At 33.6% G+C, this 14777-nt stretch overlaps 2 protein-coding genes across 5 annotated transcripts in view; one reads left to right on the top strand and one right to left on the bottom strand.

Moving 5' to 3' along the window:
• LOC127284386 (tolloid-like protein 2) overlaps window positions 1-14777 on the top strand; it is a 228910-nt gene that overhangs the window by 70475 nt on the left and 143658 nt on the right. The gene's annotated exons all lie outside the window — the stretch shown is intronic.
• Window positions 4812-6211, bottom strand: LOC127284392 (uncharacterized). The gene has a single exon (XM_051309794.1). The coding sequence runs from the start codon at window positions 5873-5875 to the stop codon at window positions 5297-5299; it is 579 nt and encodes a 192-aa protein (XP_051165751.1). The 5' UTR covers window positions 5876-6211; the 3' UTR covers window positions 4812-5296.

The following is a 14777-nucleotide window of genomic DNA, read 5'->3' as shown; positions in this document are numbered from 1 at the left end:
GAAAAAAACACGTATAATTATACGTATAATAATACGTATAATTATACGTACAATTATACGTATAATAAGACATACGAATTTGAAACAAGAATTATACGTATAATTATACGTATAATAATATGTATAATTATACGTATAATTGTACGTGTTTTTTCAATAGGGATATATTTTTGTTTATTAATATATACCCCCAAATAGCACGGAAACTTGCAGCAAGTTTGCTGCAAACTTACCTTACAAACTTTCAAACCTTGCACAGCAAACTTGCTGCAAGTTTCCGTGCTATTTGGGCCTAAATATTATAAAATATAGACACGTATAATAATACGTATAATAATACGTATAATTATACGTGTTCGTATGTCTTATTCTACGTACAATTATACGTGTTTTTTTCAATAGGGATGTGTATATACTATAGATTTAGTATATAGTGGTATGGTATATAGGTATATGTGTGCACGTATGTCTGTACAGTGAAGTGTACACTGAAAAAATTGTATGGTCCGAGCAATCAAATGTTCGGTTAGTACAACCAAACTTTGATTAGACTAACCAAACAATTCGGTTGGCACAACCAAAGTTTGGTTATACTGACCAAACATTTTTTCAGTGTAGTGCAGTGTTATAATGTTTGATATTTTGTCTAAAAATGTGCCTCATAAATAAATATAAATGCAAATAAATACTTAAGGTGGTTTACTCTCAACAAACTGCAAATATATATGTATATCTATATATAATTATATGTTTATATACTTATGTATACACACTCTTCCTTGAGAGGTTTCCCACTCCATTTAGTAACGTATTTATTGTTTTATTATTTAAAATTATCGATATACTTTTCATGAATCCATGGCAATTTTTCGATACATCCATGATTTTTTGTCAACAATTTAAGTGCTAAAATCTTCAAAACTTTAATTAATTAAAAAATGTTAACATTAATTTTTTGACTTTTTAATAAAATTTTCCGAAAATTTTAATTATTTAAAAATAAATTTAAAATTAAATTAATCATTCTCTAAAACTCAAAACATTTTAGAAAATTTAAGATAAGATTTTCAATAATTTAACTCAATAACGCCCAAATTTTTAAGATTTTTACCTTAAATTCAATGTAATAATTAAAACATTAAAGACCAGATATTATTTTGAAGCGGATCCAGTACAGCGGAATTTTTTTTAAATCGTTTCAATTTTCGTGACATTTACCCCAAATAAGACTAAATTAAACCTCTAATTTGCTTAATTAGCACCTAATTTAAATTAATTTTTAATTATTTTAAGAACCATATTTGAGAATAGGAAGAAATTGTTGGTACGGAAAATGTATAAAAAAAACTCCTAAATTCTATAAAACAAGGAAAAATTTTACTGATGCGGAAATCGTCAAAATATTTTAAATAGCCTTTACAAATATTCGATTATTTGTCATAAATAATTGTTTCAATTGAAACTAAAACCTCTTTAATTGCGGCAATTATTATTTTATTCGATCCAAATACATAATTTATTTGCATAAAATGTAAGAAATTTTGATTAAAGTAAATCAAAAATTTGAATTGAATAAATAACATATTTATTTACTAATTTTTCCATTTCTAAATTAAATTCTTACTCAAATAAATAAATTAAAAAATATGTAATTTCTGCATACTATGATAGCATATTTTCAGTTATCAACTAATTCATACATAGAATTAATGATTATACGCAAACCTGAGAAATAAATAAATCTAAAACTATAATTAATTAAAAGCTAATTACTAATTTCGAAGTGAGAAGTTTGTAAAAACCCTGTAATGGGTATACAAAGAAATAAATTATTATTATTATTTTTAACTAATTATTAATTCATTAATAATTTTTTAAATTAAACTCGAAATTTTTAAAAAATAAAAATTTAAACTTCTGACACAATTTCTATTAATTTTTATTGCAGATTTTTTTATGATACTGAACAATTAATCGTATTAATTTTAAAAAATTTCAATTTTTCTAATGAATAGAATTATAAAAAAAATATTTTTAGATAAACAATTTTATAATTTTCGGTTTTAAATAAAAATTGATTTTTAATCGTTGTTCATCAACTTTGCTTATTCAGCATCGTAATTTTTTAGAAATAAAAATAAATTGTTAAACTGTTAAAAATTACTTTTTTAATTTTTTATAGTGGAATAAAATAATGTCAAATAATTGTTACCCCTAATCAAGACCAATTATTTTTTATTTAAATTTTTAATGATTATTCCTTGAAAAAATTTTCTAAGACAAGGAATTGATGCTCAATGAAAATTCTGTCAAAAATTTAGAATCTGTTGAACAAAAATTTGGTTAAATTTAAATTTTTTCAATAAAAATTGTGTGAAGAAAGAAATAACTCTGTAAAACTCTGTAAATTGCTGTTTAATATAAAATCTATTAAATTATATTTTTATTTAATAAAAATTGTGTTAAATGAAATTTCTTAACGAATATTTTCTAAAATAAAAATTATTCACATGAAATTAAAATAATCCACTTAAATGCAAATTTCACCTAAGAAGTCTGTCAAATATAAATTCAGTAATAGAAAATTAAATTTCTGGAAAAAAATGTATTTGATTCGAATAATTCAATTACTTAACAATTATCAAATAAATATTTACTTCAACCAAATTTTTTTATTTGAATTAAATAAACTGTATTTGAATTAATAATTTCTATATATATGAAACAAATACAATTTAATTGATTCAGATAATAATTATTCAAAACAAATAAATATTTATTTGATAGTATGATAGTAATCAAGCAACCGATTATTTGAATCAAATCAATTTTTTCTTTCTTGGTAAAATTCGGTTTCATAAAATTCAATGTATTAATAAACAAAGTACAGTTTATATAAAATAACATTTATTTTCTAAAAATAAACATGAAAATAACATATAGGTATAAAAGGTAATTTTTTTTACTTAATCTTAAGCTAATTATACTAATAACAAAAAAATAAAAAAGTTTAAAAACTTCTGTTCGGAACCGCTGGGGCTAATGCGATTTTTTATCTTCTTCTACATTCCCGTTTTTTAAAAAATTCCATTTATTGCTCGTTGTTGACTGTTCAGTCAAATGTATTTAAGGCCATGCCTAAGTCATATCAACTATTTAAATGAAATTTCACGAAGCTGAAGTACACAACGTTTATGATAAAAAATTGTTAAAGAAATAATTTTTTAAAACTTAAAATTCTATAATTTTTTGCCTAAATAATATTTCTCGCCTGTTAAAAAATAAAAATAAGTAAATGAATGCATAAATCTATAGAATAATTACAAAAAGTCTATAAAAATTTTACAAACATTTTGTATTGTTTATAATATTAAACTTTGAATTTTATTATTTACCAAGTGTGTATCTTGTCGATTTCTCGGTTCATAAAACAGCTGCTTCTGCTGAAGATATTTCTGTAAAAAAATTTAAGATTATTAACTTAATTATTTATAACAATAAAACATGTTTAATTTACTGTAAGTTTAATTTGAGCTTACATGTAAATTTCAACAAAATATAATTTATATTATAACTATATGTTTTCTTTACCTTATAGATTCATAAGATTCTTTAATTTCCTACATTGTCGTATCGGTGTTTTGTAAATTTTATTTCCTCGTCCTCTTGCTTTCTGATTATTTTCCCGCGTTTGGGCGTGAAGTTTTATTCTGTATAAATACATTAGGGCTTCTTTTCGATGACTTATACAATTTCCGTTGCTTTCAGCAAACCAATCAGGACAATGTGCATTTGTAAATTTAACTCCTTCCTCAGTCAAATCTTTTACAATTTAAAGAGAGCACCAATGATATTTATAGTTTTTCGTGAATGCCAGAAGTTGAATTGCGATTATTTTGCCAAAAGTAGTATTATCTCTCGTCAGTTTTTTTACTCCATCTTTAGTTCCATGCTTATTCGCATATTCACGAAGCTGTAGGTAGAATTCACTTTCATCTAAAGGTTTGTCTTCTTCTCTGGTCATGGTTTGTCTACAAAAATTGCACGCCTTGAATTTTCGAATAACATATCGGGCAATTACTCCTGCAAAATAAATTATTGCATTACCCTCGTAAACACCCATGTTATCGTTTAGGATTTCGTGAACACGATTGAACTCTTCTCTGCTCGAGTTTTCTTCGTCCATGCCTGATTCAGCATCTTCATTTTGAGTTTCAGGAGATTCCATTTCGTGTTCGCAATTTTCCAAAAAATTGACTAACTCGTCAATTTCATCTGTATCTTCAAATTCGTCTTCAGGTTCTTCATTTGTCTCGAGATCGTTTTCGTTCATTTCCAAATCAGCTCGAGCAATTGACAATTGCTTTGATACAATAGTGACTGGAGAAATTAAGGAGGGTGCTGGTTCGCATTGCACATTTGCTCTGGCTTGTATCATTCCACAAGCAAGGATGTGTTTCAAATTCAATCTAAACGATCTCGCAGACGGATTCAGGTTGAATTCTCCCCGTTGTCGAATTTTCGAGAAAGTGTGTTCCACGGAATCTTGATTAGCTAGGCCGCAAGCAAATTCAAAACCCGGGAACTCCATTCTCGTTCTTCGATATACTTCAACAAGACCTTTTACTGTCATTGTTAAACCGTGGAAGCAAGGTGGTTGATGCTGTTTTAGTGCAAAATTTTTTTTGGTCTTCCACGACGTTTTTTTGCAGGTTCAGGAGTTTCTTCTGTTGATGATTCTCACACTCCACTTTGAAGACCATTCCACGAATTCCATCAAAGTTTGATAAGCGTTACAGAAGTCAATGACCACATCTAATTTTTCAGCAAATTCAGCAGAATCACTCCACGTTGTGCTTTTTAGTCCATTTGGATCTTCTCCTGCTAGTCTAATTGCGGAAGCAATCCTTTTGCTAAAAACTTGCATTGGTCGTTTGACATTCATGCTTTCAAAGGCCTTTGGAATAAGGTGAGCATCAGTTATATGGGACAATAATCTTGATGAACTCATCTTTCTGTCAAACATCAATGCATCAACAAAGTCTTGGAAGGAAATGATCACCTTTGTCCCAATATAAATCTTTCCATGAGCTTTAAGCATGGCAAATAATCGTTTGATCAGATGAGGGAAGTCTGCAATTCCGCAATAAAATTCATCATCAACTTCAAACCACAGATCTTCTTCAGAAATGTTTAAAAGCTTGAAGGCACTTTGATTATTGGTGTCCTGATCAGCAGTCAGTACTTTAACATTAGCACCCAATTCTTTTAGTTTTTTTAGGCACATTTGAACAATTTATTTTACTTGTTCACCACTCATTCCACTTTTTCCTGGAAGAAGATAAGCAAGAATTTGGCGCCATCTGTTTGTAGCATTCAAGCTATCGAGACAAAGAAGAAATGCACATTTAGCCCTTTCGTCTAATCTGCCAAGAGGTCCAAGATCCACTATTCCTTCAATGCAATCTGGACCTTTGGAATATTCTTCATAGCTTTTTAAATGAATTTCATCCATTTTTAGGGCACATATTCGTTCTTCGTTTGGGAGCTTTTCGATGCATTCTTCTACTTTTTTGAACATGCTGTCGCATAAGCCTGGTTTAATGTCTACTTCACTAATCCATCTCACTACAGTTATTTCGTGAGGTAAGTTGCAACCAGCTTTGCGAAGTTGCTTGTAAGCAGAAGTAGAATGATACATCATATGCTTCGCTAATTCTTTTTCAGAATCAGAGTACGGCTTATACTTTTTGTGTAACTGCATATGTATCATCGTTCTTGCAACTTGACTTGTACACTTTTGTCGATCTAAAAATGAGTCTACAGATTCATTTTTAAATTTTCGCAATTCGTTTCGATAAGATTTCTTTGACATCTAGTTTGAGTCAATATTCGATTTACAAAGTTAAGAGATTTTTTTAAACGACAAATCTCTCTTTTTAGAGTCTTGATTTTCTCTTTATCAATGCTTTCTGTTCTATAAGATTCCAAATTAAAATCCAATTCTGCATTGGTCACTGGTTGTTCAATTTTTGTCCATTCCATCGCATCGTCGTTTTCATCAAGGAAATCAAGTGATGGTTTCAAATACGTTTTAAGATTTGAAACATCATTGCTCCACTCCATTTGATGATTTTCTTTAATCGTAGGCTGTATATTTTCTTCATCAATAGTTTCTTCTCCTTCTTGCATCACTGCATCTAATTGGATAGTTTCCTTCCTTTTTTTCGTAAAAGGTTGCGGTAAAAGTCTCAGACAATGGGCGACAATTCATCAGCCAAGAATTAAGAACGTTTCTCAAGGACTATGGGATACTCCACCGTTTGACGCCTCCATACTCTCCTCAGTGTAATCCCGTAGAAAGGACAAATAAAGTAATAAAAACCATGATACGCAAATATATGGAAAAGAAAAAACCAGACTGGGACCTCCACCTAACGGAACTTCAGTTCACATACAATACGGCCAAACACTCCTCTACCGGCTTCACCCCCGCCTACCTCAACACAGGACGGGAGTTCCTCCCGCCTGGCTTCCAAAATGCACACCCAGTGCACAGTCGGACCGACAAAACATTAGCCTCTCGTATACAAAATTTACACGAATCACTAGAACTAGTCCGCGCAAACTTAGCTAGATCGTTTCAGAAGCAACAAAAAGCATATAATTTACGAAAGAGAAATTGGTCGCCAATCATAGGAGAGAAGGTGTTACGGAGAAATTTTCAACTGTCTAAAAAGGCGGATAAAATTAATGCGAAGCTACTAGAAAAATTCTGCGGTCCATATGTTGTTAAAAGGAAAATATCACCTGTAATATACGATCTTGTTGACGAGCAAAGCAAAGTGGTCAAAAGCGTTCATTTGAAAGACTTACGGAAATTCAATGAGGACGAGAGGAGATAAATTAAGGTTCCCCCTTTTACAAAGCTGCTAGGAGAGGGAGAAACGACTGCGACATCACGTCAACGGACCTCAAAGACGCTCAGTTAACTCTTAAACCTCGTAAGGAATGGATCGTAGCGAGTTGAAGAAACTATCAATATTAGAACGACGCGAAATAGCATGTGCCGATACAAGATTGTGGGAAGATACTCACGACGATACTGAGGATCTAGACGAAAACCTAAAAAATTGCCTCGGAGTGAATCCCCCTTGCAATCGGGAAAAGAGGCACTTGCCTCAAATCAAGCAAATTTTGCGTCCTCTAACATTTACAACGGTCTCTCCGTCCTTTGTCATCGGCAGTAAGTCTATCAAATTCCCTGTGACTCTTTCCGAACCACTTGCGTTTCCCTGTAAATTTGTCCTTTCTGAAAAAGAAAAAGGGCTTCGAAAAAGGTTCAGAGAATTGAATATTTTTAAACGAATGATAGGAAAAGAACTCAAGCCTACAGTCCCAAAGCTGACTCGCAACGTGCCAAAGATAATCCTAACTCGTATTGACCTAGCCGCCATCTCTGATCCGAAATCCACACCTACTAACGTTCCAGGGAGTACCAAACGATCTTCATTTTCAAAGAAACCCCTTCATTCGTCAACACCAAAGAGATTCGGTCCACGCTCTACATTAAAATCTAAAACAAAGGGAAATGAATTTATTTTAACCTCGCCGATGCGCAAAGAGATAGAGAAGAGAAAGAAGAAGCAGAAACCTGCAACACAAAAAATTTCACCTCCAAAGATGATTTTGGCCTCTACAGAGAACATACCAGCAGACGCCCAGCTCGAAGACCCTGAAATCGAAATTATTAAAATAGTGTCCGTTAAAAAAAAACCCCCGGCTAAAATCACCCTCGAACAACGAACCTGAAATTAAAAAGAAAAATATAAAAATTTTATCTGACGTTATACTGGACGCAAAACTAATCCTACCTCCGAAAGAGACTTCAGTGCGTGTAAACAACACTTCTCCACTTATCAATATACCAGTGGAAGTAACAGACGTTTCGGTCACTCAAGAAAATTGTCCTGACACATTCGACGATTTATTCTCCAGTCTCAATGACACCATCTTCGCCCTCGACGAGGAAGAACTTGCTTCAGCAATCAATTCCATAGATTCAAAATCAGAAGAACCTGAGGAAACAGTCGTACCTTTAACTACCTACTTACAGCACCTGCCTTACCACGTCGTTCGGCTGGAACATGGACCATTAGTCCAAATTCCCATCGGGCCCACTAGATACCGAGTAACAACGCCCCATGGAAAATGGGCCCTACGTCTAGATCAACGTAATGGCAGTATACGATTTTGCAGACGGGTAACATAGTAAGTAATATAGCTTTTCGAAATTTTTAAGCTCATTAGAATTCGCTCTGGAAGCGGGGGGGAGATGTAACGATACGTTATACGAATCGTTCATAATGGGCCGATGATACAAGCAGCGATGCGTCGGAAGAGCGAGTCAGAGAGAAATGACTGTTGCGTCGCTTATCTCGCGCCGCCCTCCCCTCTCTCGTACTACCTCTTACCGAAAGCCAGGAAGAGTAGATACGAGAAGAACACGGGCGATTTGGACAGTTCGCTTCTTGCCTGGCTTCGAGGTGCTTCTCGGGCCAACTTGCCTAGTCACAGCTGGGGGTGAGCGTCGATGTGCGGGTGCTTCCGCCATCGACTCGCACTAGCGGAGGTGACTACGCGAGGGGCAATGCGTACTGGGTCTCTTCTCTCTCGCACGCCCAGCGTTAGCATAGAGGCGCTCCTCTTGTCAACTCTGAACGCGAGGATCGTGATCTCACACTAGAGGAGCTTCTCTGTGTAAGTGATCGATTATGACGATCAATGAACGACAGGAGAAATATTCCCTTCCGTGCTTCCAGAGCTAGTATAGAGGTGCGTCTCTTACTATCTCTGGATGAAAGGTTTGGAATTACACACTAGAGGAGCTTCTCTGTGTGTGTGAACAAACCTTCGGCCCGCTATAAACCAAAAAGGAGGATGCTGGGTATTCCTACTTTAGAGTAGAGGCGCTTCTCTCTCTATTTTAGGAAGATAAGGAAACCATTCGTCTGGACTATGGGTGCTTCCGTGTCCGATGACGAATCTTCCTCCCATACATTCCGTTCTCGGTTTTCACCCCTTCGTTGCACGAATAGAGGTACGTCTCTTTCGTCCAACGAAGAAGATAGGGGATCGAGTTATCCCTCAGGGTACTTCCTGGGGATGACGTTCGTCCCCTAAGTTGACATTCCTACCCGAAATTTCAGGTATGGCAGGAGTGCCTCGAGGACTGCCTGGCACTTTCCCGATCGAACACCGGTTGTGCACGACCGGTGACCTTACTTTAGGACCTAGTCCGGGAACCCTAAAACTAGTCGCCATACCTGGACTACGAAGATTCCCATTATTTTGTTGTGGGGCTTCCAGAGCGTATTTCCAAAAATAGACCTGGTTACGAATTAACATCCGCCGTTTCCTTTGTAAAATTGTAGATGATTGACACTCAGCGCACCTAGGGTCTTCATGGAAAAGTATTATTAAGCCAGCTGCGGCTTCCGAAAATTTATTTAATTTTCTATTTTTCTTTTAATTTACATGGCAGCGTTCTCTACCGTTTCGAAATCTGTCGGCGACGAAATAATGTGAGCCATGTAAAACAAACTCATAAATTACTTTCTTTTTGTAATAGTCTTTCCTTTCTTATTCTTAAATATATGTATTAAATGCATCTAAGGTGTTTTATTGAATTTACCCCTCTCCTCTCTGGCTTCAAGGATAAGGTCCTCTAAATAAAATTATGTAATAACTACAGTCTTGTAGATGGCGCTTCACGCCATCTTTCTCTTTCACAATTAATTTTTGACCTTGGCTCCATCCGGCGAGCGGTCTTCCCGGCTTTAACAATTAACAAACATAAGAAACATAAGTTTTGATTAAAACAGAAGCATTTTAAAAATTTTAGTCGGCCATATTGGATCCGCCATTTTGAATTTTGAATTTCTGCTGTCATATTCGTTAACAGCGACCCCAAAAACACTTAAAAAGTGAGTTTCGTTTCAATCTAAATAATTTGAACTTTTTATGAAAAAAACATGGTCGATTTCTATTCCTCGATTTTTTTTCACTAATTCTGGCATCGGATTCGAATTTAGCATGAAAAAGTACGTAAGTATAGTCGACATAGACAAAGATTTCATCGTTTTTATGCTCGCAGTACATTGAAAACCAATTTTCTACCATAAAATTCCAACTTTACATATTTTTTTTATAGGTTAACAATTTTTTTACAGGTTTCTCCGTATTTTTCCTCTAATCTCTAGAGTCACAGCTTTCATCTCCAATTTTTTTTATTAAATTGTATCAACTCTGTCCCAAGTTCTACGATTTTGACACAAAAATTTACAGTTTTCCTCACTGTGAGACGTATATTTGTTTGTCCGTCTTATATATAAAAGTTGAGAAGTTATTGTATTTCTGAGTGTTAATATCGGTTGGATCTGATTTGTGCCTGTTTTGTGGATTATTGGTGAAACTATTAACAGTGTTTGTTACATATACATTTTTTTTTTACTGTAAACAATTTCGGTATTGTGTTTTGTTTGTCCATGTGTTCAATGCGACTTTATGGGTTTGGTCAATTTAAAATTCATTTTGTTTAAAGTGCACTCTTGTTTGAAAGCCTTTTTCTTTGGATCTATTATTCTTTGGCTTTCGATCGAAAATTATTGATTCAGAATAGCTCTTTTGTCGTATCTCTTTCGCTGTTGTTTTGAAATTGGTTAACTGCCTATTGTTTTGTGTTATTTACTAGCTGTGATTGAAGCCTAATATATAAACAATCATGAGTTTCGTGATTAATGAGGAAAGATGGAACGAACTTCTATCATCTATTAGTAACCTTACAAACTCACACGATGATCTTCGCACAGAAATCCATACTTCTACAAGGGCAATTGAGTCAGTTAACTCTAAGATGAAGATGCACGACGATAGAATCTCGATTGGCGAAAGAACAGTCACAACTTTAAGTAAACAAATGAGATCAAAAAATTTAGTCCTATTCAAATTGGATGACACTGATGAAATAAATAAGAATTTATTAAATGTTATCCTGTCTATCCTCAGTAAAGTAGGTCTAAATATCCCGGATGTAGCTGTAGATGACATTTTCAGAATTGGCAAAAATAGGGATACCCGTGATCGTCCTGTATTAATAAAATTTATCTCAACTCTATGGGTCAGAAAGGTATTTTCCAAGGTAATTGAAATCTCCAATGCCGGATATGCTATAGCCAATGATATGAGCAGAGAAGAGAGGGAACATCGTCGGAATTTACTGGACCAAATCCACAAATTAAGAGGAAAGGGACATAATGCTAAGTTGAGAGGGGAAAATATTATCGTTGAGGGAGTGAAGGTATCGACCGACAAGATTAATTTATTATTGTCTTCACGTCGAAAAGTAATTTCTCCCCCTGAAAAACAATTGAAAAGTACACCAAATTCAACTCCAAAACGTCTTATCTCGTCAGTGAATCCCCCTAGTAAAAGAGGAAGAAAATCGAACTTAGCTCGCCTGGGCGATGAGGACCTGTCTTGCACCAAGACTTTAGACTATTTTGTGAGTCCACTTTCGTCAACTCTTCAATCGAAGGATGACGTAATTCAGATCACCGATGGACCCGTTCAACCATCTACAAGTTAGCCACTATTTCAGCAGTGTCACTCTCGAATTTTTGCAGCCTCCATCCCGTCCTTAGATCAACAAATGAGAATAATTTTCTGGAATGCTCACGGTTTAAAGAATTTGTCAGATATTAACAGCTTTTTTAAGGAACAAGACATTATGTGTATTTCGGAGACATGGTCTACAAGTGAAATTCTATCTGTGTGTTCCCCCTTTGCATCCAATTCAATTACACTGCCCTGCAAATTTCAAATTTTTTTCTGAGAATTACATGGGACATAGTGTTTCCGAACGGATTTTTTGTGCTGAACACGAATCCGGGGTCGAAAACTTCCCATCACGTCACGTTTTCGAGAAAATAAGGGTTGAAACTCCTAAAAACAGGGTTTTTGGCCATTTTTGAAAAATTATACAACAAAAACCTGACGTGGTACAAATTTTGCTGATATCAGAAATTAAAGGTTGGTTCATGCCCTTTCAAACGAGCCCTATTCGAGATTGATCGCACTCACCCTTAGAGAAGGGGGTGTGTTTTTTTGTCTAGGGGTGCACGAACAAAATGTAAACATAACATAAAAATTCAAAATGGATAACAATTCAATAAATCACGATAGTTATGGTGTTTTCGGGGTCGCTGATTACGAATCTGAAGTCAGATTTCAAAAATTCAAAATGGCGGATCCAATATGGCGGATGTCAAAATAAAAATTTGATCCAATTCACTTGAAAATGGTCACTCGGGGGTTTTTGGGGTCGCTGATAACGAATCTGAAGTCAGATTTCAAAAATTCAAAATGATTTATTGAATTGTTATTCATTTTGAATTTTTGTCTTATGTTTACATTTTTTTCGTGCACCCCTAGACAAAAACACACCCTCTGCTCTAAGGGTGAGTGCGATCAATTTCGAATAGGGCTCGTTTGAAATTTTTTACAGTTTTCGCTGTATAATTTTTCAAAAATGGCCAAAAACCTTGTTTTTAGGGGTTTCAAGCCTTATTTTCTCGAAAACGTGACGTGATGGGAAGTTTTCGACCCCGGATTCGTGTTCAACACAAAAAATCCGTTCGGAAACACTATGTCCCATGTTATTAGCAAAATCGATGCAGGGCAGTGTATTTATTGAATACTACACCATGTAGAGATCAAAAAGGACATATCAAATTTACAAGTAAGGACACTTTTAATTTAATTTAATTAAATTTTAATTTTGTATTTTATTCAATTTTAATTTTGATTTTAATTGTTTTTTAAAAATTTAATTCCCTTAAACATTATTTAATAAGAACAAGTTTTTTAAATTTAAATATTTTTAAAAAATTTTGTAAATAATTTTAAGCAATTATGATTTACAAAAATTTCAATTAAAAAGTATCAATTCAATTATTTCTAGAATATTTCATTTATTTTGATCAAGTTTTTTAAATATTTCTAAATTAAAAGTTCTCTATAATATAATTATTTTTTTAAATTATGAACAATTTTAAAAAATTGAAATTTTCAAAAATTTCCATTTTGAAATTTTGAAAAATTAAATTATTTTTGAAAATATTAATTGCAACTATTCAAAATTAAATTATTTCTTAACTTTTTTCCAAAAATAATTGTCATATAGTTAGTTTATTTATTTATCTATACATTTTCAATCATACAAAATTCAATGACTACCAGCCTAAAAATAATAAATAAATAAAGGTACGCATGTTCTATGACTCTAATAAGAGTACTAACAGCGGAGATTAGTTCATGAGCTATGCTTTACAATAAAATAAAAAAAAAAAGCAATCAAGATACATGAGACAGAAGTATACAACAAATATATGTACAACTGAACCTAATTGAGGTGTACGAGTAGAAACAGAAAATCTTGTTCATTCACTCCTAATCAAGAGTTCTGATAGAATGACGGACAAAAGCTTCATAAATTTTTTAACAATCTTGACATCATTCGAGGATAAAATTTGCAACCAAAACAAAAATCTATTTTCTTCGTTACACAGTTTCGGAAAAGCATTTTGCCATAGGTGGGCACACGCAGGACACTCATTCAGAACATGAAACAGACTATCCTCCTCCCATCTGCATGAAGGGCAAATTTGATTCGGTTTAAAAACATATTTTTCGCGTCCCCAGGAAATTCTACAAATATACTTGTTCAGCAGTCTAATTTGAGCAAACATTTTCTTATAATATAAAGGTAAATTAGCCGAAAGATAACCTTGAGTTTTCTCTTGGATTGAAAGCTGAGGATATAATAGCAAACTATCTGATAAAGAAAATTGATTTCTATCTTGTGAAATAAGAAAGCTCGCGTAGTTTTCAAGAATGACCTCTTTGATTGAACGTATGGACTCCAAAGATAACGAGTTCCATATGTCTTCATGATCATCCCATACGAAAAATATTTTCAATTGTGCGTACCAGTTAGATCTGAGGCTGGGTCTCCTCAATGCTAATTCTCTGAGTTTCTCGAAGCACTGCCTAGGATACCTAGAATTGTCCATTGTAGATATTTTGCTAATCCAGTTCAGCGTGATCGATAAAACTCTATATGAAAGATGAAGAGACCCAGTCTCCAATCTAACCGCAAAATTGGGAGTATTGATTGAAAGTGAAAGAAGTTCCTTAAAAAATGAAAGCTTAACCCTTTTCAACAGATCTAAATGTTTCAGACCCCAGGTTTGGACCGCATAAAAAAGAACACTTAGAGAAAGACTTTGAAACAATCTATCATAAGATCGCCAAGAATTCATTCCAAGAGTATGAATAATTCTTAAAATATTCCCGATTGCCAAGTTTGCTGCACTAATAGCCTTTGATGCTGCCGGGAGGAAGGAGCCTGTGTCATTAAAAACTACACCCAAATAAGTGTATTCCCTGACAACCTCAACTCTCTCAGATCCATAATTAAATGCCTTGAATCTTTTCGCTGATGCGTTACCTGATCTGGTAAAGATAACAATTTTAGTTGTATCTACATTGACGGTTAACTCATTTTTTTTACAGTAAGAATAGAGTGTTGAAAGTTTTTTATTTAGTTCGATAGGGGAGTCAGAAAGGATGACATAATCATCAGCATAGCCTAACATTAAAATTTCCTCTGAATTATTAATCGAGAGACCTCTACATTGATTATCTATAAAAAACTT

This window comes from Leptopilina boulardi, unplaced genomic scaffold (genome assembly GCF_019393585.1).
Source record: "Leptopilina boulardi isolate dan_hultmark-lab unplaced genomic scaffold, ZJU_Lbou_2.1 LbouV2_324, whole genome shotgun sequence".
Classification (NCBI taxonomy): domain Eukaryota; kingdom Metazoa; phylum Arthropoda; class Insecta; order Hymenoptera; family Figitidae; genus Leptopilina; species Leptopilina boulardi.
The sequence above is the reverse complement of the archived record's forward strand: the minus strand, read 5'-3'. Positions and strand labels throughout refer to the sequence as shown.

Excerpts from the sequence above, each read along its gene's own strand:
- LOC127284392 (XM_051309794.1), bottom strand. The coding sequence starts at position 5,875 with ATGTCAAAGAAATCTTATCGAAACGAATTGCGAAAATTTAAAAATGAA.